General features: G+C 41.7%; 1 protein-coding gene across 1 annotated transcript in view; it reads right to left on the bottom strand.

The window, feature by feature from the left end:
* Positions 1–2,821: 2,821 nt before the first annotated feature.
* The window catches only part of KIAA0586, a gene marked incomplete at both ends in the record, with an annotated part of 67,712 nt that continues 43,684 nt past the window's right edge, over positions 2,822–26,849 (bottom strand). The window contains one exon of the mRNA XM_082284107.1: positions 2,822–2,967. Within this exon, the coding sequence (XP_082140233.1) occupies positions 2,822–2,967 (146 nt within the window). The remainder of the gene's footprint in view (positions 2,968–26,849) is intronic.

A 26,849-nucleotide genomic window follows, 5' to 3' on the forward strand; every position in this document is an offset into this window, starting at 1 on the left:
TTTCCATTTCAAAGTCAAAATGGAGAGTCAGATAAAAACTAAAGCAACCCTCCCTTCTCCCCCTGGCTTTTCCTAGGAATATAAATAATTGTAATATGATCCACACATGGAGCGCCAGATTTACAGAGGTTCCCTTATGTTTATGTGGCAGGACACATTGTTTTGAGGAAGCGTGGAGGAAGAAAAAGTCAAGGGTTTGCACTTTTTCACCTCTCCAAAATGCTCTTTGAATGGGAATGGCAGAGGTTGCAGTGGGGATGAAGGATTAGCAGATCCCACTGCCATCCATGGTGTAATCCCCACCAGCAGCAGATCTTTGAGCCCAGTGCCAAGAACCCAGAAGCTTCCAAAAAGATTGGTCAGTCACAACAAGCTGGAAGAGAACACAGCTCTATGGGGAATTTTTAAAACTGTCTGAAAATGGTATTCACTGGGCATTTCCTGACATATTTTTCTCAAAATTTCTCCACAATTCAGTCAATGACAATGACAACACCTTTGATTAATTGCAAGAGAAGATAATTGGAACAAAATGTGAGATGCTCAGCATTGCAGACAATAAAACCCCACGCAGTAATTTTCCTGGGATTATGAGCTGATGGCCTCTCCCACTGGTTGGGCTGCCTCATCCTTTCCTAAACAATCTCCTTGCCTGTGTATCCATCTGCTTCCTCCCATCCCATCCCCATCCCTCATTTGTCAGCTCTCTGCATGTTCTCAATTCAATTACCACACTTTGTTTAGCAAAGCACAGTCCTGACCCAGCCTTGCAGCCCTGGGCACAGGAACAGCTCAACTGCTCTTTACTCTGCAACAAAGGGGACCTAAATTATACATCAGCACCCTAAACCACCCAGGAGACTGACAGAGCCCTTGGAACACAGCTCCAGGAAGGTTTGCTCTTGCAGGAAAGCTGGTTTCAGAAGCTCTTGCTCTCCCCACTGCATTTCCTTATCCTCTCACTTGTTCTAGTGCAATCACTTCTTGTAGCACCTACTGCAGGGTAAAAGAACATCTCCATCCTCCCCAGAGAAGCTGTTGTTTATACAAAGCATTGATTGGGTCAGTAGTGTGATTTAAAGTGCAGTTCCACAGAGAGCAGCAATGAACACAGCTCTGCAGATCCTTGTCACAGCACCAGAATGCTGAGGAGCAGCTCTCTGCTGCTGCCAAGGGTTGTGGCATCACGTGCTGAAACCCAGCTCCCACAGATGCCATCTCATAGATTGGATCTTTGGAAGAAATTCTTGATCGTGAGGGTGGGCAGGCCCTGGCACAGGGTGCCCACAGAAGCTGTGGCTGCCCCTGGATCCCTGGAAGTGTCCAAGGCCAGGCTGGATGGGGCTTGGAGCAACTTGGGACAGTGGAAGGTGTCCCTGCCCATGGCAGGGGATTGGAATGAGAGGGTCTTTAAGGTTCCTTCCAACCTAAACCATTCCAAGGTTCTGTGATTCTCATTTGTGCTTTTTTTTTAAGTGATGCTGCATTTTGCACAAAGCCTGACACTTCTACCCCCACCCAAATCTGCTATTTATGTGGCAGTCACAACAGACAAGAGCACAACTCTCCAAGGCGCTTAAGAGACACCCTTGAAAGCTGAATCCTTGGGATATTTCTGACTGTGAAGGGCTGAAGCTCTCTCTCTTTTTCCATTTACCCTTGTGGATGCTGCAGCAAATTAACTGAACCTTGTGGTCAATGAGATCAACATAAAGCCAAAAGGAACTTCTAACATTTCTCTGTTAAGGAGAGATGAAATCAGTGCAGGTGCCAGAAAATAAAGAGTAATGGGAACTGTTCACAGTTATGAGTATCTGCAACAACCAAGTGCCTCTCGTACTTGGAGGAACAGAGCAAAAGCTGTGTTTGCCTTGCTTAGAAAAGAGCCTCTTTCCCAGTTTTTCTACTGGAACATGTCTGAACTCCTCCTTTTCATTTTGCTTGGATGCTGTTTGGGGCAGGCGATCCTGCCTTCCTCCTGGATCAACCACCTTCTCCTGATGGAGGCAACAAAAAGGTGGAGCAGTCCCTGGGAGGGTGGCATTGTGTTCATTCACTCTTGCCGTTAACCATTCTTGTGGCATTCCTGACTGAGATTGTCATGATTCTTAAGGGCTGAGAATGCAGGAATTAATTCTGTCTCATGAGAAGGAAAAAAAATGCCATTAAAAGTGTAAAAAAAATAGCCTTACTCACACAATGTCTCATTCGCATGCTTCAAGATGGGGAAGTCTTTAGGGAAACAAATATGAAATGATGACCAATTCTTGTGAGTCTAAAAACAATTCTTCATAATAACAATACAAACCCTAAAGGTCTTTTTTACATGCAATTTTGAATTACTGGCTAGTCATAGTGGTCTTCAAAGGACGAACAACCTCTGATGACACCTAGAAACACATTTTTCTTGCAGACTTTGGTTCCAAACCTATTTTCCTTTAGCTCAAAATTTTGACACTATTGATGTGATATTGAGCCAAAGAGGTTTTCCATCAGTGAGACACACTTCTGCAGTGGATTTTAATACCAACCACCTTCACATTCACCCATAATACAATAAATATTTAAAAGGCCTTTACTGACATCAACTCATAATGATTCTGAAAAACCTGCATTTTATTTGCTTAAAAATAATTGATATATTCGCAGACAGAATCATTTAAAATAATAACAAAATTATAAGAAAATTTTCAGAGTCTCTGAAAATAAACAGTACTGAAAGACTGTTCTTTTGATGGAACACCCAGACTATCACACTAGACAGACAAATGTACCACTGACAACATCTTCAGACAGAGACCGTCATAAACAGCCGTAAGCTTTAAAATGTGTCTGCCCCTGAAGAATCCGAATCTCCATGTGCACTGCTCAGACTCTGTGTTTCATTAGCTGTGCTCTTGCCAGGCAGCTGCACTGACACCTCTGCTGCAGGAAGATGGGGATTCAGATGAGGGGCAGCATCCTCTCCTAAAAAAAAAAGAAAAAAAAAAGGAAAACAAAAGTCATTATTTGCTGTCTGTGACAAATGACTGAACTCTGCTGATGTCATCTCCATTTTCCATGGAAATACAGGTACACCCTTGCTGCCCACAGTTCTGAGGCACTTCAGAGGGTGCTGCTTTAACCATCAGAACTCTCCTTATCAGGTAACAAAAGGATGAATTTCTGTGACTATACAGAACCATGGAATGGTTTGGGTTGGAATGGACCTTCAAGACCATCTCATTCCAACCCCCTGCCATGGGCAGGGACACCTTCCACTAGCCCAGGTTGCTCCAAGCCCCGTCCAACCTGGCCTTGGACACTGCCAGGGATGGGGCAGCCACAGCTTCACTGGGCACCCTGTGCCAGGGCCTCAGCAGCCTCACAGGGAAGAATTTCTTCCTCATCTCCAATCTAACCCTGCTCTCTGTTAGTTTGAAGCCATTTCCCCTTGTCCTGTCAGTCCATGCTCTTGTCTGAAGTCCCTCTCCAGATTTTTTTGGATGCCCTTTAGGTACTGGAAGGACTGAGCTGGATATCCACTGGGTTGTATTTACATACAGATACACTGTACATACACACACACACATATATCTATAATCTTCAGTAGGCCCAGCATAATTTCAGATAGTATGCTGGTGTTTCTGGTGTATTCCACAGCATTGCAATGGCATCCATCGATACAAACAGTATTTCTGAATTCCATCCATATGTCTATGTCTGTTTGCATCAAACCTTTGGAAAACATTCATGTTGTTCAAGACCACTTATTATCATAAACAGCAAAGAAATACCAGCTGAAGCCATTGGGAACAAGTCCCACAGAGAAAAACACCCTCTCAATGCTTCAGCTGCCCAAAACACAAGTGAAAAGTGGTTTCAGCTCTTCCCTATCTCCAGCCCATTTCTCTGACCCATTAAGAGTCCTTCTTGCTTCTCCTTTGTGGTTCTTCCATTCTCCCACGTACACAGACGCCCCCTGAAGAGTCCCCTGCAGGACTTCACAAGCCATATTCATCTTCCAGCACCTCTGAGATGGCACCTGGCCACTTCCCATTCCTGTGATCTGACCCTGAAAAATCTGGGACATCCTGGGAGAGGGAAAAACCCTTGCACCAGCAGCCCCTGCAAGGGAAGGGGGGGGGGGGCACATCCCACAGAGCTTCCAGCAGCTGTGACAGATCCCTGCAGTGCCCAGATGTCTTCCTGTCTGGGAACCCCTGGAAGGGTAGAAAACAACCTGCAGCCAGATCCCAGAGATGGGAAGGGAGAAAAGCCATGGGCAAAAGTTAATACATTTAGCCAAAGGAAGGAGACAAGATAAATCAATTCATGGAGCAGGAAGAGCAAGTCATGGATCAGGGTAGAGACAAAGAATGAAGAAACTCAGGAGAAATGGCACTGGGAGAATGGCACAACATTCACTCAACTACAGAAAGAGCATTTTGAGATTTCAGTTGTCCTGGGGACATTTAAGTGCAGTAGCTACAAGCAAAACAAACATATCTGAGTCCATATACAACAGCAAAGGCTGTCCTGGAGCTTGTTCTTATTCCAAGAAGCTGTAACAATTCTCCCTTCCTCTGTGATAGACTAGGTAATTAAAACACTATTTTCCCAATAAAACCAAAAAGTTAAGCTTTCTTTCACCCCAGTTAATTATCTCCTATGACACTGAAGCAGTCATCTGCATTCATCTGACTTGCAGCAAAGCACGCTTCGAATGGCTAATTAAAACAAAACCCCGCTGCTAAAATAAAATTCCATTGGTGTTTTTCCTGCTAGAACAGCAGCCAACAGCCTGGGAAGTCAAACATGAGTGAGGCCAAAGACAGTAAAGGCAGGACATGGAACGATCTGTGCCAGCCCAGCCTCTTGCCATTCAGGAAGGCAGCAGGAGCACAAGAGCATTTTTTGTGTCCTCAGGGAATCAGCATATCACCTGGAGAGGAAAAGGCTTTGGGGAGACCTCAGAGCAGCCTTCCAGTATCTAAGTGGGCTCCAAGAGAGCTGGAGAGGGATTTTCCACAAGGGTATGGAGCGATGGAACAAGGGGGAGTGGCTTTAAACTAACACAGAGTAGAGTTAGATGGGATATTGGGAAGAAAGTCTTGGTTGTGCGGGTGCTGAGGCCCTGGCACAGGGTGCCCACAGAAGCTTTGGGTGCCCCATCCCTGGCAGTGTTCCAGGCCAGGCTGGACAGGGCTTGGAGCAACCTGGGATAGCGGAAGGTGTCCCTGCCCATGGCAGGGGGTTGGAATGAGATGGTCTTTGAGGTCCCTTCCAACCTGAACATTCTGGGATTCTGTGATTCCAGTCTGTAGCTGAGTCTGTGTGATACAAAGAGGCTGCTAAGAAGAAAAGCAAAGGGTTTATTTGGTCAGATGTGAAAATGACACAGTAAAGATGTGACTGTGCAATGCCCAAGGAAACCTGATAATTCATCCTCTACTAAAGCCCCTCTCCAACACTAGATGTAGTTCGATGCTTTCAAAGCTTGACTTTGTTAGTATTTCCACAGTCATGTCACATTCCATGATGTCATTGTTTCAACAGCTGTTTTCAGGTTTGTTAAAAAATGAAAAAAAAAAAAAAAAAAAAGGAAAAAAGAAAAGATGGAAAGAAAAAAGAAAGTAATATTCCCTTATCCCACGGCTCTGTTGGAACTACTCAAGTCTTTAATTCTGGGAGTGCTAAAAGAAAGTATCATATTAGTCTGCATTCCTCCTAACACATACTCTAATATATTTTACAGATATAGTACAGTCCAATTTTATGATAGTTATAAAATGCTAAAAGACAGAAAAAATAAAAATAATAATTCCATCTACTTGCTCAACAGAAAAGTTACCGGTTCCTGATATCAAAATATCTTTAAACTTAAAAATACCCAAAGTCAACACTGCCCTTTTTTAAAGGCAGAAAGCTGAAGTCTTTGACTTTGTTAAATTCACACAGAAAATACAGAACATGGATTTTCAGCATTTTAACTGTGAGAAAATTGTGGATATCATATTTCAGCTAGATGGGAGATTCTGCTCCATGACTGTAACTTCTCAGGCTAGAAAGCTGCTAGTCCTGAAATGCTACATTGGCCCCAAAAATACAACTACCAAGTTACTCTCACATGTGTTTTATCATTATTACATTTTGCTGAGTGCAGCCTCGTGCATGCACAGTGCATAAAACACTTTATATACACATATAGGGAGGGGTACAGGAATAAAGACACAAATAGAGGCAGACTGGTTTAAATCCTTGTTTAGCCCCTGGTCTGCTCCTTCTCTAATAATGTGATATTCCATTTTATGTCTTCCCCTCATCAGAGAGCAGTTCATGACCAATATTGAGATGGTTTCCTCTTTAACACCGAGTTCCTCACCAGCACAAATATGCAAACTGCAGTGGTTAAAATCTTTTGATACGCCATAAAAATGGAAATGAATTTTTTCTCGTTTACAAAGCAGGAAAGGGCAGGCAGGCAGGAAATCTTCATGGCTTTCCCCCTCTTTTTTAGAGGCTCTGGGAGTACTCAGTACAATTTTGCAATCATGTAATTAGGTGTATTTATAAAAATTTTCCTTGTTAAAATCCAATAAATGGAGCATGTGACCTTAGGTGACCTCCAGCTTTCCAAATTCTTTGTCACCATCTAATAGAATAAATTCATATAAACTGTGAAAACTGACACTCTTGGTAAGAGAGTCCTTGGCTGGTAGAAGCTCATCAGTGACTGAAAACGTCCTGGTGACCCACTGATGGAAAAGGTCACATTTCAGATCAGAGATTTTTCCTGTTCTTGGCACTCTGTAACAAATTCACGTACAGTACTAAATTTCCAGACCTTTGTTTAACAGAAGCATAAAAATTAATGGTGTGTCAACCATCCAGTGACCTGTGAAGGGAGTTTTTCTCTGAGAGGTACCATCACACACAGAACATGCCATACACAAAAGGTGTCAAAAATGTGTGCCAAAGGAAAAAGGAATTAACCATACTGAAGGGAGATTTGGTTACTCACACCATATGGCAACAGTAAGAACAAAGAAAAATGTTTAAATCTTTCTTTTTGAATTTTTCTATTTGGCAAAATAAAAAGACTAAACAAGTCTGACTTTTAAGCCAAATGAAAACCATGTGCTTTAACTCCTCTGACTGGGTGTCCATATATTAAATAAAACGATTTTAAATCTATCTGGGGATGAAAGAGAGCCATATCTTGTAAGTGAAAAGTGTAATCATGGAAACACAGAATGGTTTGGGTTGGAAGGCACCTTAAAGACCATCCAGTTCCAACCCCCTGCCACAGGCAGGGGCACCTTCCACTATCCCAGGCTGCTCCAAGCCCCATCCAAGCTGGCCTGGAACACTGCCAGGGATGGGGCAGCCACAGCTTCCGTGGGCAACCTGTGCCAGTGTCCCCCCACCCTCACAATCAAGAATTTTTTTCTAATATCTAATCTAAACCTATTCTCCTTCATTTTGAAGCCATTCCCCCTTGTCCTGTCAGTCCATGCTCTTGTAAATCATCTCTCCCCATCAAGACCATAAATAGGAAGGTGTTTGAAGGATCAGGGCCCAGGTTATTTTTCAGCGTAAAACCAGGACCATAATTACTGTAATTATCTACATATTACTTCCTAAAATTTCAAAACAATCCTCCCTCTACTCCCCAGCTGAAGCAGCTCACTTCAAGAGCATGAATAAACTGTAAAAACAACTCCAGTGCAGTGCTCTCATTCCTTTAATAGCAGGGGCCGATAGGAATGGCTTGTTTCTTCTTCTGCCAGATTCCAGCTGCTTCTCTTTGTTTATTCCTGACTTCAAAGTTTCAAACACTGTCCTGTACCAACAAATAACTTCCTCCAGATGGCAATAGCTCAAGTGCTCTGAGCACTGGGATAGCACAGCACCTGCAGATCTAACTCAGCATCTCAAAATCTTCATTGAAGGTGCCTTTTTCTTTCCCCTGTCATTCCCCCATTTTGCTTTTTCCCTACATAAAAAGATTTACATCTGCCATACAGTTACAAAGACCATCAGCAGGGAAGCAGAGTTGTCAGAAATTCTTTACATTCATGGCTAAAGCAAAGTAGAAGAATAAATGTCTACAGGCTCAAAGGTAACAGAACCACTGTCAGTAGAAACATTTTGCAGAATCCCAGAATGGTTTGGGTTGGAAGACCTTAAAGCTCATCCAGTTCCAACTCCTGTCATGGACAGGAACACCTTCCACTAGGCCAGGTTGCTCCAAGTCCCATCCCACCTGGTCTGGAACACTGCCAGGGATGGGGCATCCACAGCTTCTGTGGGCAGCGTGGGCCAGGGCCTCACAGGGAAGAATTTCTTCCTCACATCTAATCTAAACCTACTCTCTTTGAGCTTAAAGTAATTTCTCCTTGTCCAGTCACTCCATGCCCTTGTCCAAAGTCCCTCTCCAGCTCTCTTGGAGCTACTTTAGACACTGGCAGGGGCTTTAAGGTCTCTCTGCAGTCTTCTCCAGGTTGAACATCCCCAGCTCTCTCAGCCTGCCAGTCTCTCTTACCTGCCCCTCAAATTCTCTCTTATCTGTTCCTCTCTTTTCTCCTCTCTCAGCCTCTCCTATCTGCTCCTTTTACCTGTAAGTAAACCTGTGAGGTACATATTTGTACCAAGCTGTGTCCTGTCCATGTCTCCATGGGTTTCTGTGTGGTACCACACTGAAATTCACTTACTTGCATATGTGGCTGTACAGGCAAGTTACCAAGAGCAACCTAAGAAGTGGCATTTTTTGGCAAAATCAGAATTATTCCAGGCTTGCTGGGCTAACACATACTGATAAGAAACATCCATATGTTGATGTAAGTAATTCTGAAGGCTGCACTGAAAAGAGAAATTACACTGCAATGTCAGTCATGCTACTAATTATAATGATAGTTAGCATTTCCAGTTCAGAGTCATGTTTAGCTGTATTGTGCCTATTGGCTATTTAATTTTGAAAGTGGTTAGGTTATAGAACTAAAAGAATACAATCTTTTCAGGAATAAGCAGGACCATCAACAGGTTCTCAAATAATCTAATTTTTTGGGGCAAAGTTATTCTCCATTTATTAGAAATGACAGATTCTCCTCCAGAGCTTTTCTTGCTCTGGCCACCTTGAATCCATGGGCTTTTTTAGGTTATTGTGGAGAAGTTGGCCTTTCTCAGCTCTGCCAGAAATGTGCTTTTCCAGGCAGGGACTTTCTTCTTGTTTTGTGAATGCTTTGCCAAGCATTACCTGGCTGCAGGTGAGAGCTCTGCCTTTCACTGGGACAGAAACACAGACAAACAAGATGTCCTGCAAATGCCTGCAGGTCTCTTTTTTAACTCCAACCCAGACTGCCCCAACTTAGCTGTTTCATGACAAACAGAAAAGACTCGAGGCAAAACAAGGCCAAATTTCTAGGGTTGAGTTACATGAAAGGGGTACATTTACAATTAAAACACTTGAGTTGTTTTACAGAAATGGACAGACATCTGTAGGACCTGAGCCAGAAATGTCTGGATTTAAAAGCACGAGTCTACTGCTGGAGCTGAAAAAACACAGTTTCATTCTCAAAGGCTGCAGCCAACTCATAAACTTCCATAAGTGGGCCACAGACACCAGTGGAGACAGAAAACTATATAGTATGAGTTCAGTTCAAGTTCTGACCTAAACTTGGCAAATTCCACCTTCCCCTTGGTGTCATGTACTTACAAAAACCCTGCACACAAGCACACAGAAAATAAACATGTGTATACACACACTGTGCTTTTGCTGTTTGTTTGTTTAATGTATAGCCCAGCTATAAATATTTCCAAAAAGAAAATAAATGCAGATCCCCAGTCAGCAAAGGAGGGTGGGGCCAGGCCCAGCAGGTAACAAATATTTCAAAGAAGAATATTTGAAAATGGTTTTTTCCTCCTCTCAAGTCAGAGTTCATGGTTCAGTGGTTTTCCAAAACACTCTATATTCCCACCAATAGCAACACTAAACAGAACAAAAACTAGAAATACATTAAAGAAACTAGAACCAGATTTTTCAAAATCCTAACACAGAGACCAGTAGGGAAAGGCAGACAGAAAGCAGCTCCAAAAACATCTAGAAATGAGATTGCAGAGTTTACTAAATAAATATTTCCTTTTGGTGCCTAAAATCTACTCTGCTCCTTTAGATCTGGCATCCTTTGCTCTGTAGGACCTCTCACTGCTTAACAAATTCATTCCCTGGCCACATCTCTTGCTGCTGTTTCCCACCAAATCCCTTCCAAAAGATGTTTTAACAATCTTTCCAAATAACTACAATAATTATTAATACTATGAAGAAATATTAAAAGTGAATTTGATTTTTCCATACAGATGGCTGTGATTTTTGGATGTGCAATTGGCTCAGAACAAATAGTCTTTCCTTAATATTCAAGCACTGCTGTTTCTAGGTTGCAACCATTTTCCTGAGGAAAACCCGGACGAGGCTCTGTGGCAAATACTGAAGCTGCAGCTTTTATTTCAAAATAAAAAAAGGAGAAGGAGTTGGTTCCTTACTGGTCCAGAGTCTCTGAAAAACCACCAGGAAAATGTGTATCTTGTGCAAGGGCTGGGGGGAGGAGTAATCCCTAAATCCACAAGAGATAACCTAGGTAAACAGCTGGTGGAATCAGGAGAATCTGACAAGTGATAATTTAAAAACTGCAGATCTAATGGTGTAATTAATATTTTACTTATTCAGTAAAACCAAATATCACCTACATACCAATTTTTTTTTTCTAATTTTATGCAAAATCTAACCAGCAAGTGGACAGGAAGGTAATTTTAAAAGCATATTTGTATAATATATTCAGCTCTGTTATTCACACCTTCATGTTTGGGGCTCCAAAAGACATTTTAATGCCTGTATCTGAAACAAAATAAAGAAGCTAAAAAAAAAGGGACTCAAATGATCAATTGTGGGAATTCACACTTAATTTTAAGATAAAGTTCTTCTGAACTCCCTTAGGATGCAGAGTCAGTCAGTGCAAACCCAGCAGAAGGACTGGCTCCACTGAGACCTCGTATCTTAATGATATTAATTGCAGCAATACTGCCTCCAGCTTATCTGCATCATGCCACAGTGCCAGACATAACAGCACTCACAGCCTGCTTGAGGAGTGGCAAGGAAAAGGAATAAAAATCAAAGCATCTTTTTAATTCTTAGAAGTTACATGGCCTCCTTTTATTGAAAAATATTGTAAAGATCCTTTACACAAATAATTAAAGTTGAGTGACCAAAGTCAAGTGATGTTTCACCATCAATTAAGATTTGAAAATTAACCTCTTCCCAGTTCACACTTAAAATGCAGGTGGGTGTCCCTGTGAGGCTGTGGATGCTCCATCCCTGGCAGTGTCCAAGGCCAGGCTGGATCTTGGAGCAACTTGGGATAGTGGAAGGTGTCCCTGCCCATGGCAGGGGTTGGAACTGGAGAATTCCAAGCACAGCTTGCTGCCCAGCCCTGCCAGCTCCTCAGACACCAAATATCCAAAGAAATCCTTAGGAATCTCAGAGGATGAGTTTCAGTGAATCCCAGTAAGAAGTCACGAGCTACTTTCTACCACTAAAAAGTGCAGTGAGAGACCTTGATGAGCTCTCCTTCAGACAAGAGGATTTCCTGGGCAAGGAGGTTTTATCCCCTCCAGCCACAGCAGCAATCTGCACCCAGATTTGAGTGAAAGCTAGGGAATGAGTATCAGAAAGAAAAAACTTTCTGCCTGAAGGGCAGTGCTGCAGGGCAGAATTTTCTCATTGCAAGTCACTCCTCACATATAATGGAGCCACTAAATGCATTCTTATAATAAAACATCAAATAAGTTACACTCTATAAAAAACTTCAAATAATGAGTGTTTTTCTAGATGACCACAAGCAAAATAGCTTTATTTCTCTACTCTGAATACTTAAATATTCACATGATCTTGTGCATTTGTTTGATGATTTTCACTAATAAAGTCATGGGATTCCCCATATGGAAACAGTTTGCCAAGACTCCCATTACTGTACTACCATTACAATGATCTGGCATATTAAAATGCTTCTACCTACAGCACAATTACCCCAAATTTTTGTAATTACACCTTTTCAAAAGAAGATGATGAACATTTTCCCCAGGAACAAAACAAAACAAGACAGAACAAAGCCAGCCCTATACAGCTAGCATTTTCCAATGGTCAGTCTAATAAATTCCAGAACATTTCTATGCACATTTCTAGTACATGAACAAACAAACTTAGAAAAAAATACATCTTTCCCAGCCTTTTGTTTGGCAGCAGAGTGGCCACTACAGGTCTTGCCATTTGTGGATATCAATGACCTTTGGAAAATGTATAGGAATAAGCAGTTCTAGGGAGCTTAGAGAAGCAAACAACTTCTCTGTTAGCTCAGAAAGAGGACTGAATAAGTAAGCACATGTTCAAATAAGGAAAACATTAAAAGTCTTTATTGGAAGATCTGGGAGCTCACTGTTATAGAAGCATGAAATCGTTTAGGGTAGAAAACACTTCTAATATCATCAAGTCCAACCATTAACCCGCCACCACCACCACGTTCACCCCTAAAACATGTTCCCAAGTGCCACATCCAACACATTTTCTGAACACTTTCAGGGATGGCGATTCCAACACTCCCCTGGGCAGCCTGTTCCAATGTCTGACCACCCTTTCAGTGAATAAATTTTTCATAATATCCGATCTAAATCTCCCTTGGGGTAACTTGAGACCATTTCCTCTGGTTCTGTGTCCAGACCCTATTTTGACCCGCTCTTGAAATGAGCACTCAGTGTGATGACAAGTAACTCTGCCTCTACAGTCTAATGCCTGGGACCAGAAACTTGGAAAGGTCTGAGAGTAAATATATGATTTTATCTTGTGCTATTTTAAAGTTTGTTAAAATATAAAATGATTAAACTTTGTGCAATAGAGATAAGCATTCCTCCTTGTTAAAAAAAAAAAAAAAAAGAATACACAAACCTTGGCCTGTTACATGGGAAAGAGTAAAAGCAAAATTCCTTTGCAATACTTGGGTGAATCTGAGCTCTAAACCAGTAGAATAAATGAGCTGGAGAAATGCACTGCTCTACATTTATGTTGCACATTAAGCACAGTGCACCACCTTCTCAACTCTCTCTTAGACACATCAGTGATTTTAATATCACACCCCCTCCATCTCTGCTAAGTGGTATAAAACACAGGGAAATCTGCAGGCAGCTCCCACCAACACTGTGCCTCCTGAAGGATTCTCTGCCAAGGAACAGTTCCCCAGCAGCACCAGAGAAACCAACAACTCTCATCAGGAGCTGCTCCGCACAACCCTTTGAGCCTGCATCAAGCAGGGCCTTGAGCCTTTTACATCAGGTTCTCATTTGGGCAGATGCTCTTTGCTGCTGAAGCTGCAGCCACATGCACACAAATTGAAATTTGGGCTGCTGGCTGCACCAGCTTCCTTCAGGAACCACTGCAGCTCTTTGACTCTTCCCAGCTCAAGCTGTTGGTGCCAAATGCAGTGAGCACCCAGTTCATCCCCAGCTTCCGTCAGTGCTTTGGGCCATGAGCAGGATTAACAGAGCTGGTAGGCAGACTGAGAGAAAATCATTTATCAGTTCTCTGGGTTTAAAAATCCCTGGCCAAAATACAGGGAAATCTGCACTGGAAAGAAGCATATACAGAATTCCAGTCTGCAGCTGTGGGAGCAGAGTGTGGGCTCTGCTTGGTGATGGGCACGACTCGGAATCATCCAACCATTCAGGCTGGAAAAGACCTCTCAGGTGAAGGGCACAGACACCTGGCTCTGTGCATCGTTATAAAGCACACACCTGAATTCAGGAGCTGCTCACAGGAACAGCAATTACACAAAGCTCCTTAGGAAAGCAGCTTTTGCAAACCCTCCACACACCTGACAGTGACACAGACTCAACCATTTAGCACAATCCCAATCTGACATGATGACACCCAGTGTGTGCCAGTAGGAAAAGCACAATGGCAAAGGAAGTCTTATCTCGTGTGCCTCATGGAATTTAATGGCTCCCCAGTATGTTACCTGAAGCAAATTCATTCACATTATACACACAATACACTCCCAAGTTCAGGAACACTTTCTCTGCAAGTATCAGATAAAGCAATCTGTTTTCTGGCAGTTTCTTGCACATACTACAATAAGACCTGAATTTTAAGAAACATTACCCATTATTTTCTTTCTTTCTTTCCGCCTCTTACATACCAGGGAAGAATTGAGTCTGGAATATACTTAAAATTCAATACATCTCCAAGTTGGGGAATATGTTTTCCCTAGTCATTACTCTGTCACTGAGCATTATGCTGCCTACACAAGAGCAGGAGAGAACAAATGCTTAAAGATCATCTTTCTTTACACACAACATTTAAATGTCACTGTTATTTGATGCAATATTGGGGTTTTTTTAAATCTTGCAGGCAGAGAAGACACATGTTGCAAAATCTCTTGCAACAGGACTGTCTCCTACAATGTTGGAAGCCTGGAAAGGGTCTGGATCATGCCTGGGGCCTCTCTCACTAATTCTGCAATGCAAACTGCAATGTAGTTTTATCTCTGCTATTACAGAGTTCTGCAATCCTTCCCTATTCCTTCAGATGAGAAGTAAACAGGTTAATGCAGACTCATTGTGCCTTGCTCTGTATTTTTAGAGAGCTGCTTGGAAAGGGAATAGTGGAGTATCCAAGGTGTAGCTTTATTCACACAACCCACATTTATGAAGCACAGGAAGTTTCCTGGAAACCTATTCTAAATCTGATAAGAAAAATCCTCATTGAGAATCATTTGCTTGTTTAATTTTCACTTAGTGAGCTTTAATGTACCATAAAAGTAATAACAACAGTACCTTAACTAAATACTGCTTGTCTTGTATTCATTAATTTTAGAAGAACACAAAACTGCCTGTAGATACAGGAAGCTGCTGGAAAATAAAAAGGAACCAATCACATAAACTCAAACGAGAGAAATTTTTTTTTTTTTTTTTTTTTTTTTTGGTGGAACACGGAGCTCAACAAAAATGTATTCTGTTCACTGTACACACGACACCAATGGGAATAAGAGCCAGTTCAAGTTCTAAGTTACCATTACTTGGGTAATGGCTTCAAGCTGCAAGGCACAGCTGTACGGGCCCAGCCAGACAGGCTATCACAGCAATGCTTTGATAGCATGGGGCCCTTAAGTGTCAGGATATAGAAAAGGCAGCAGTTGTTGGCTGTGAAAACAGTCTGATACAAACCAGATGGGGACTCACTTGATGGGCAACACAAAGGAAAACAATTGGCTCATTCAACAAAGTCAGGCCACTGCCCCAGAGAATTAACAGAAGACAATAACAGTCAACCAGAGTTGATGCAAACAAGAAACAGCCATGTGGTTACGGTTTAAGGAATTGTTTCTCCTCAGACTAAACATAAAGTTTTGATTTCTAATTCTCATATTCATTAATTTCAGTCTCGTTTACAAGCCCCTTCTTCCTCCAAAGTCTTCCGTGTAATTCATTTATGTAGCACCAGCCTTCACACACCTACTTAAACAAGAAAAAAAATCTATGACAAAGGCAGCTATATTAATCTAATGTTTCCTGAGGAATGCTAAGACCACAGACAACTTTCTGAACCATGGCAGAACAACGTTACAGATACACAAAGTGTTATTAGACATATTTGCATGCATATGGCAATATATTTGCTGATTCTTTCTGATTTGAAATGCATAAAGCCCAATAGGTCACATGCTGGGTTACCAAAGTACAGATGTCCTCCAGTTTTGTGAAAAGTTCTTCTGGTTTCTTACTTAGGTTTTTTTTTAAGCAAACTTCAGATCAATTATGTTGCCACATAAGAGTTTTGTCAGGCTACAGTTAAAAAATCTATTAAAATAGCTATTACCAAAGCTTTTTTGAAGCAATCAAAAACTAAAAAACTTGCCATTTCAGCCATAACTCAAAAAATCTCCAGCCCACTCATTTTTAGAAGCTTGTAGAAGATTATGGTCCAAAATCTTAATTGCTCTTGCTGTTTTATTACAGGAAATACGAAAGTGACATGTGCAAAGGTATTTTGATTACAAATTACTTACAGAGATTGCACAATAACTCAGACCTCTAAGGGCCTTCTGCAATTTTACTCTCAGACTGAAAACATCTGAACTTTCTTTTCATATACTTCAAACTATTCCCTCTGGCAGGCTCTGCACGGTGGAGCTCCACACGAGTGGGAGCACTGGGATGGCACCGCTCTGAGAGGCAGCCACACCTGCAAATCCAAGCAAGGACCTGGACATGGAGATGGCCTGGATACCTTGTGAAATCAGTGTCCTCGGTCCTGTCAGCTTTAGCACACCACCACACATCATGGAATCACAGAATGGTTTGGGGTGGAAGAGACCTAAAAACCCATCCAGTTCCACCCCCTGCCGTGGGCAGGGATACCTTCCACTATCCCAGGTTGCTCCAAGCTCCACCCAATATTGCCATGAACACTTCCAGGGATGGGGCATCCACAGCTTCTCTGGGCAATCTGTGCCAGGGCCTCAACACTCTCACAGGGAAGATTTTTTTCCTAATATCTAATCTAAACCCACTCTGAATGTATGGTTCTCATTTAACAGGCTGACTCTGGAATGACAGAGGAAGGGAGTTTGTCCTTTAAGAAAGTGAAAAAAACCCTCTCTGAATTAATGAATCAGAGAGTCAGGCCCTAATCATCCTAAGCGGTTCTAGCCTTCAGCTGCTGTGGTTCTCCAGCCTTTGAGCACGACTTCACTTCAAAAAAAGGCCAAAACATGGCCTTGGCTGCATTCAAACCAAACCATCACGTACTGTAGGTAGAAAAATCAGCTTTTACTTCAGTTTCCTGCCATAAGCACAGAGCCAAGCCCCCAACAAAGCCTTTGTGTTATGCTCTCTCTGAGCTAAAACATCTTCCCGGTAGAACCGCGGGGCCGATTTCCAAAAGCGCGGCCAAATTCTTGAAACCTCCACTGCAGGGCTGGGCTGTCACATTGTAGCAGAGAAGACCTTGCCTGCAGTGCTGCTATTATTCATTTTTCACATCATATATATCGAGGTCAGACCACATTTTCTATATGTGCAGCTGAAATTTTGCGTTGAGTCTCTCTGTTAGGTCGTTACTAGAAAATTACGAACCTTAGGAACAGAACAGCCTTTATTTATCAAGCCTTAAACCTCAGAGATACTGGCAGTCGTAGTCTTGCATTAAAAGCAGATGAGAGAGGAGCAGAAACCTCTTTAAATCCCAGGTCTGCCTGCACAGGCAAACCCCAATTGCTGTTGTAAAAAGGGTTTTGGACATGGTCCGTCAGAGAACGCCTGCACATAAAGGCCAGCTGGAGTGGGGGGAGGCACGGCTGCCCAGGCTCCTTCAAAGTGAGGATTCCAACAGGAAACTGCTCCCCCTTTTCTCTCCTCTCTCTTTTTTTTTCTTTTTAATCAGGAAGGAAGCTTCATCTTCAGAAACAAGCATTCCCTGTGTAATCTCCCTGCTTGGCTGTCTCTAGGAGTGGGTCCAATTACTGAAATAAGCAACACGCACTTCTGAGAAGACAATCGTGTATTTACACTGTAACTCAAACTAGGAAATATTTCCCATTTATAACTCTGATTTACGTAACAGAGCACAATGGCAGCTGTTAAGTAAATTAAACTATTTTCTCAAGATCTGTAATTATGGTTTCAGGATAATAAAAACACACTAGAAAAAAAAGTCTGGAATAAAGCAATTTGCAACAAATTCTGTGCTTGTTAAGTCTACTGAAGATACAATGGCCTGACAAGGGCAGACACTGCAGCTGTTTTACTGTCTTTAAACAAACACAGCTCTGCCTAACTCTTGCAATATGCATAGTGCCTAAAACAAGGTCATGATATGCAACCCTGAGATTATTACTTTACTGGAACAACCTGAGTTAGGATGGAGAGCAGCAGATCACCCTATTAAGTCTAACCCACCTTGACTGGCTAATTTTGAGCCAAAACATAAACATAATTCTACCAGACCCAGAAAGGTGAGGTGCATCTTCATGGTTCACATCTGGTTGATGATTTATTAATTTGTATTAAAAATACATGCCCATATGACATTAAAAAAAGGAAGAGTTAACTGGAAGGCAAAGTCATGCCGTACACAAAGACAAACAGTTAATTCCCTGCAGCCAAAGCACTGGGGGAAAAAAAATGCATTTCACAGACCTGCTCCATATTTTGTGTCACACTCAACAACTTTCACTCAGGTTGTTTAGAACTGTGCTTAAAACCAGCTCTTCTTTCTTTAGAAGCAAAACATAAGTTTTAGATTAGAGCGACAAGACACACAAAGGTTCTAAATTTAAATTAAGTTTTTCTAGGGGTAGGGGTTTTTTTTCTCCCCTGAATGACAGCACTCATGATAAAAACCAGAACACAGTAGTCCACAGACAAAGTTTAACCCATCTCCATCATTTACTACCGTTCCTTGCAAATGCAGTCACCAAAAGCACATTTGCAAGTGGTATTTCAGAGATGAGGATTTGTTGTACTTCACTTACAGAATGAGTTGTATGGAAGATGAAGAGGGTTTTATTCCAGCTTAATGTTAGGAAATGTTATTCCACACTGTTACACAACACAGCCCCATGTGCAGCCTCAGCACTGAGCAACAGGTCACGCATGACAACTTTAATCTTCACTCACCAGCTCTTACCCTATTTTTTAACAAGAATGCTACTTTGGCAGCCTGCATTTCTCAAAATCAGCATCTTATCAAAGAGTAGCATTACCATTATTTACACAGTGTTCTTCATTTGGAAGACATCCTAGATAACATCTACTCCATGCTGTTGCCTTATTTGAAAGTTTCATGGGCTCCTATTCTTACGAAATTAATCCCATGGGCACTGGAAACCTATATTTATATTTAATTATAGGCAGTCTTTGTACCACTGTATTGAGAAGGCAGAGCTGGACAAACCTGGCTTCCCTTTGGTGCATGAAGTCAAAGGTCTGTCTGCTCCTAAAGTATCTAGAAAAATAAGCAAATAAAGTACCTAGTGACAACACTGGTCACCAGCATGAAAACTGCTTGTTAAGACGAGCCCTTGCACAATCTAATAAGCAACAGAATTTTAAAAATGTGATTTGATTGTGGACAGAAATCATCTAAATACCCATCTTTATTGGCCACCTTGGGTCTCTTCAGAACTTTACAGCTGCGCCTCGCCTCTCCTAGCAGTGCCAAAAATTTACAGAGCATTAAAAAAGAAAAAGAAAAAAAGTTTATCATCTGAGAATGACAGCTTCTGTGAATCCCCAGTCTGCTTTGTAAAAGAGGTCTGGCAGCAGATAGTCAGAATTTGTGAGTTATTCATCACTCATCTCATACACACTCATGTCCTAGGGATTTCTCTCCTACCCAGCCACCCCCCACACTAACAGCTGGCTCCTTCCAGGTTTTATGCAGTGCTTAAAAAAGCTGAATTGAGAGCAATTTAAGAACAGGTAAAGCTGAAGGGAGTCCAGCTGCCTCTGCCCAGGGCTCAGCAAACCCAGCACAGCAGGGAGAGCAGAAGCTGCTCCTTCTGTTGCGCTGCTCTCAGACTTGCACGAGCCGCTGAATTATAAAAGGCAACATCTGCCTTCCCTGCCAACCAGAAAAATATAACAAACTCAGCACATACTGAAGACATAAAGCCTGCATTTCTCCTATCACAGTGCTATATATGTTTCTCCAAGTTGAAATTTGTGTTTGTAATACTCCTTGTCTTCACCTGTCACCAAACAGTATCCAGGCAATGTGTTGCCAGCACCCAAAAGCATCAAGACTTCCTGCTCTGATACTGATGCCTTTTATAAAAGAAACTAAAAAGAAAAAAGGGAGATAAAAGACCTACTTAAATGACTGTTAATCCAAATAAGGATGGTCATCCTAGGAGATCCTGCGGTACATGTGCCAACTGAACTAACCCAGCTGGCAGCAGGTCCACCTGAGACCTGGAATGGTTTCTGACTCCAGCTTAGCTGGCACTGATGTACCAGGCTGTACCCAGAGAGTGACTGAGGAGTGTAAATGTATCTTATTCAGGAAACTGCCTTTGTAGGCTGTAATCTATGTGAGAAACTGTAGCATAATCCTGGAGGCAGTAACTGCAACCAACTGCCCTGCTGAAAAGGGAATGTTATTTCTCTGAATCACAAATTCAAAGAATGGTTTGGGTTGGAAGAGACCTTTAAAGATCATCGAGTTCCAACCCCCCTGCCATGGGCAGGGACACTTTCCACTGTCCCAGGCTGCTCCAAGTCCCGTCCAGCCTTGAACATTTCCAGGGATAGGCCAGCCACAGATTCTGTGGGCAACCTGTGCCAGGACCTCACCACCCTCACAGCAAAAAATTTCTTCTTAACATCTAATCTAAACCTGACTCTTTTCAGCTGTAAACCATTGTCCCCCAACCTGTATAAAAAGTCCACCTCCCTCCCTTTTATAAGGCCCCTTTAAAGTACTGGAAGGCCACAATGAGGTCTCCCTGGAGCCTTCTCCAGGCTGAATAATCCCAGCTCTCCCAGCACAGCAGAGGTGCTCCAGCCCTCTGATCACTTCTTGTTGCAGTGACACACTGAGGCACATCCTTTAGAACAACCAGGATTCCCATTTACATTCTTTTACCATCACTGCTAACAAATAGGCATGTGAATTAAACTAGTACAAGACCACAAAAATTGAATGCCTCTTCACAACATTTTGACAGAAGATGATGTGCAAAGGGACTTCAGACTCAACTATATGTCTATAAATGAGCAACAGGTTCAGGAGAGACTGTTCTGATCCTTTTCCATGACCTACCACAACACACAGGCCACAGAACAGCTAAGCATGCTTACTTTCTAGATACACATCAGTTCTTTCTTGTTAAACCATGGGCTCAGAGCTGTGGAACCACTAATTTGTGAGAAACTTCTCCCTCCAGAGAAGAACTAACTGGAAACAGCCCTGGGGCTGATGTAAGCATTAAGTACATGGGGAGTCTCTGTCCTTAGGTGGCTTGCCCAAGCCCATTAATTTTTTGTGTGTGTTTCCCCCATTTATATAAGCAATGTTTGCATGAAAGGGGAAAGCAGGTCAGCCTAGTCAGCTTGCCACCATCTGCTTTTATTCAGAGTTGCTCAAGATCAGTGCCAGTGGGATCAGTGCCCATTAAAGGGGTTTATTGTGTGTGTTTATTTTTTGCTCTTTACAATGAAGGCAACAGCAATTACTGTAAGTTTGTAAAAGTGCATACAAATCATAATCCTCAATACAAAGCTGCTTCAGTCAGATCCCAGTGAGTTTACGAATCCTAGACAGGCTGTGAGAAAGGCTGTCCTGGCACAACAATTTCCACAGACTGGGGAGGAGTGTGGTAGTGTCCAGGAGATCAGAGACTTGTATTTAATATTTGTTATCAAGACCATCCCCTGTTTGCAGCCCACAGCAACTCCAGCTGATTCACCACCACATGAGAGTCTTAGACAAAAGAAAAAGCCTCACATTGGAGCTTGACCCCCAGACAGGCTGACAATAGATGGATTTATACAACTAAAACTGGAACTGGTGAGAGATCAAAGGTAGGCTGCCAAAGTGGAAATAGCAATTTAGAGCTCTCAGCTAGTACATTCCAGCTCCTAAGAGTGGATATGCAGCAGCAAGAGGCACCCTTCCTTTAAGGAGAATTCTGCCTAGGATATGACTGGCCACTAGAGACACAAGCTACCAGACACCCTGAAATGAAACAAAATATCAAAAACCCCCAAACAATTAAACAATTGTAAAAATCCCCCACCCTCACTGGCAAAAAGGGGAAAGAAAAGGGAAAATACAGAGAATCGCAGTAGTAGAACTGCAAGGCTTTGGTTCCAGGTAGCCACAAGTGTTTAAAAAATAAATGCAATTATGAATTAATTTTGAAAAAATAAATTCTAATTAATTTGGATATAAAATTCTTTACATTTTTAAGATATACTTCAGAACAGAAGATCCTCTGAACCTTCTGGTGTCTGGGTGATGTGATGTAGGCAGCTCAGTAGGCACCTGGACTAGGCACCACATGATATTTTGAGGTAAAAAGGGCATAAAGTGATAGGAAAAGTGGGAATGGCCTTAAGACAAAGGAAGGTAGATTTAAGTTAGATATTAGGATGAAACTCTTTATTACATGGGTGGGGAGGCCCTGGCACAGGGTGCCCAGTGAAGCTGTGGATGCCCCATCCCTGGCAGTGTTCCAGGCCAGGTTGGACAGGGCTTGGAGCAACCTGGGATAGTTGAAGGTGTCCCTGCCCATGGCAGGGGGTTGGAAAGAGATGATCTTTAAGGTCCCTTCCAACCCAGACCTGTCTGTGATTCCATGATTCTACGAAAAAGGACAAAATCCAAATGTGCACTTGGTGCTTTGTGCAGCAGTGCCACAGGTTTTCAGCTTATCAGCATGAAAAAGGCACTGGTCCCTCAATATTTTCACATTACAGACCCCTTGCATGACTGAAATACCAGGCTTAATGTTGGCATTGCCCCAAAGTTTAACTTACGATCTATAAAACACACTTAGAGGGATGCCAGAGATCACTGGATTAGATCACCTGCAATCCTTTAAAATCCAGGGTTGAAGAGCGAATGAGATGAGATTTTGGAATATTTACTTTGAGCGCCAGAAAATCTGAATAAGGACAAGCAAAGAGTCTAAATATTTGACAGTCTCCATAGGAAATAATACTTTCAGTAGTGATCACATCACTTTGAAAAAGTTTTTCTTTCCCTTTCTGCAGAAAAAACCCATCTGGTGCTGGAATTTCACTGAAAATCCCTGCTGCTGTGTTCAGACCAGGGGAGGGGATTGGTACAGGAACACACCCTGAAATTCAGCAAAATAAGTGTATTTAAACACAAAGATCTTCTCAAAAGGGAGGCTTTCTTCTTTTTACTGTATGAAAAGTGCAAAATAGTTCCCTCCAGAGATCACACATACACACGTCCAGTTGTGAATTCTCTTCAGGACTGGATGAGGGAGATGTGAGAATACAAAAAGCTGTGCAGATTTCGTGGTGGGTGTAAAGCACCATCAGCACAGGCACCAAGGGAAGGCTAAAAAGGGAAGTTTTCTGCCTTTGCACATGGCAAAAGCTTCAGCACAAGGTCACAGCAATGTCACTGCAGCAGAGAGAGCTGTATCCCTCTGTGACACTTAAGGAGAGTTGCAGGAGAAGAACTGACTCTCAGCCTCTTAGAAGTTGAAGGAAATTGCCAAGTGATCTGTAGGAAAAGGACTGGGAAATACATGGTGTGGAACTGGCCTCCAGAGGAGAATCCCTTCTCCCTGAGCACAGCATTCAGCAGGAAACTCTCAGACTGCAGAGCAATACGACACTGCTTGGTACCGTTCTCTTCAAGTATAAACTGCGTTGTCTTGTTTTTGTAATTTCTCCATCTGACTACCTGGATTTCAATTCATCTAGATTCCTCAAAAAATCAAATTACATTCTAGGAGTCTGAAAAGCAAACCAGAGTTGTGCTTCACCCGCTTGCAGTTCCTATTCTTCACACCTTTAGGACAAATAAGCGAGGGGAAGAAATGACAGGTCTATGAGACCAGAGGATCATTTCCCAGGAAGTGATCTTCTGGGATTAGGTACAAAGGTGTGCACGGTCCCATGAAACCCACAGCAGTTCCTGGTGTTTGGTTCCTCATGACTCAAGCCTGAAGCAGCAGCAGAACACACCCACAGCAGGACATCATCATCCACAGTGATAAATGCACACAAGACTTTGCCTTAAGCTATGAAAAGTCCAACTTCTCGTTTAACATTTTGTCTGAAAAACAACTGAAGTAACTCAGTGGGAAAAGAAGCAGCCACAGATATAAATGACACTTGTTAATAGATAAATAATATTTACAAAAGCCAAGAAACTGAAAGCTCCTGTTCCAAAGGTACTGTAAAACAGCTAAACATCGACTTACAGGAATTCAAACCAGAAGTTCTTAAGTGTGGCTACTGAGGATTTTATGTGGGATATTATGCAAAATGCACACGTATTACTCACATGCATGTTTTCCACTGCATGGGCTATCGTGTAACTGCTTGGACATGTGCAGAATAAACAAAACCTCCTTGAGAACTGGCATTCTAAACCACTTGGAGCACCTGAAAGCTAATGACTAGTGTAGAAAAGACAGAGCTTCTGTGGGAAATGCAGCTTTGCATTTCCTGACTTGCCCAAATGTAAAATACATTAACTGAGTGATGTCAGTGAGCTACCTGATAGCACAGTGAGGTAACTGGATAGGAAAACCAGAGGAAAAATAGACCAGAAACATCCCTGGAAAGAGTTCAAGACCAGGCTGGATGGGGCTTGGAGCAACCTGGTCTAGTGGAAGGTGTTGCTGCCCGTGGCAGGGGGTGGAACTAAATGACATTTGAGGTCCCTTCCAACCTAAACCATTCTGTGAGTCTGTGACAAGAATTCTGAAGAAGCACTGAAAAAAACTTACATAAAACACTTGCCTGAAAAATGCCTTAATTACAGCGAAGTGATTTCATTACTCCCAATTTCCAAGATCTTCTCTCAGAAATGAGGCAAATTCAAGGAGCAATACAGGCTGCACAAACTGTTTCTGCCTCTCAGGTTGTGGTGGTTCACTCTACAGTGTGGAAGAAGAGCTCTGGTTTGCTTCACTAGCTGCTATTTCCAGGGTGGTATGGAGAGTCTTTAGAAAAAGCCTTCAGAGAAATTCAGGCCAAAAAAAGAAACAGCAGGATATTAAGGGAAAAGTAAACTTCCAGTAGAATAGTCACGGAGTTTGACCAAAACAGTTCCAGTTCTAAGAAAAAAAGAAAGACCTTTAGCCTTATCCTAATCTTCTTCCTTCCTTGAAGCATCTGTTATAGATTTTCCTCACGTCACAATAGTTTTAAGAAAAAATAACCCAAAACCTAACTCAGAGCAACTCCTGGCTGAAGAAGAAAGACAAAGAAGTATTTAGTTATAGCCATATTTTCAGTATTACAGCTTTCAATACAGCCTAATGTCAATGTTAACAAAGAAGCAGCCCATTTTCAATACTGAACAAGGACTATGGAATTTTTGTTTTTATACAGATTGTTTTAAGGGCTTCTTGTCATCTTATTCATTTATTGCACAGATCATCTCCTCCCACAAGCAGTTGTGCAATCTCTCTGTGGCAGCAAAGCCAATTGCTTAGTGTCCCAATATTCCTTTCCCACATATTTACACTGCCTGAATATAATTCACTAGCTGGAGATAAAAAGGAATTACTATCATCAAATCATTCTCTCCAGGTCCCATTTTGAGAGTCTATGCTGTAGGAAGATAATTAAGTGAAGATACATCTACCTCTGAGCTGCTCATATTAAAGTTTAAAAATGCTCTGCACTCAAGCATTGCCACCTGTTCTTTCATTTTAATTTTGAAAATTCTGAATCCCTTTAATGTAAGCCTGAAAATGTTTAAATTCTGGAAATATGAGCATTCACCAACCACAACAATTACTATCATATTAAATTCATGAAGATATATGAAAGAACGGTACAAAGATTAAAGGGTATTATAAAGCCAAAAATATATATGCATGTATATTATGTACTACAACTATACATTTTCAAACCACTGTCTCCACTGTGTCTAGAGAAGGCACACATTTCAATTAATAATACACCCAGGCTTGATTTTCAGTTGTAACTTTCAGGAGACTTTACCCTTTCAGGCATGATATTGTAGCAGTCCTGAACTTCAACTTTCATTAGAAGCCATCAATCAACTTTCTTTCAGTAAAAACACATGTTCACTGCAGACCACAGAAATTTTTAAACAACAAAAGAAAGCTCTAATGTATATATATGTTTATGGCCATTGAAAGATGAATCAAATCCTGTCATGTACTTATCAATTAAATAAAAATGGCTTTTTTACATCCGACTCAAAGTCCAAAACAATTTTTCTTTTCTCCCAACACTGTGAATTCACACTTCATCTACGACTTTGAATTTCCTAAACTCTTAATACCAATCCAACCACTTACCCTTTAAACTCTGAAAAACTACCTAAATGCTCCCAAATACTTCTCCATTTCCAGGCAAGCATTCCTTGTCCCTTGCTATCCCAGCAAAGGCAACCATCTGACATAAAGCTTTTATAAACAAGGTGCTTTGAACTCACAGTAACAGATGTGCTTAATTTTAAAATGTTGTATTTACTTAAACCCACTTACACTTATCATGTTGCAAGCTTTCCTTTTTCTTATTAATTTTTACCCTCAACTTTTGGCCTGATTAAGGTCTCTGTGGTGAAGCTTAGAGAGAGAAGACATCCTGGTTAAAACTGACAGACAGTTGTTTCCATTTGCAAATCCTTGAGATTTTTATTGGCTTGTTAAATATGTATACTTTGAATGAGATTTCAATTATCCTGGTATATAAATCATACTTTTTTTTTGTTTCTCTCAAAGAAAATTGACTACTGCCATCTCCTGGTCACACGCTTTCAGCTGACAGACACAGCTGGACCATGCCCAAATTCCCTGGGTTACAGTAGAGATAAATGCAGAGGTAAAAATAGGTAAACAGAGACCTGCACTAAGTTATGCCACTTCAGCTCTGGAAACTTTTCCACTAATTATCCACTATAATTTTTACATTATTCATAACTTTCTTCATATGCAAACCATGGTTTTGAAAGTAGGTTCCAAGTCCCATGACCAATAACATTGGCCTGGGGCTTTTCTTACCACTTATAAATATTTGAAGCAAAATAATTCCCTCAGAATTCGATGAGATGTTCTTAAAAAATTAAATGGAAGAAG

This window comes from Coloeus monedula (assembly GCF_965178545.1).
Source record: "Coloeus monedula genome assembly, chromosome: 6".
Classification (NCBI taxonomy): Eukaryota; Metazoa; Chordata; class Aves; order Passeriformes; family Corvidae; genus Coloeus; species Coloeus monedula.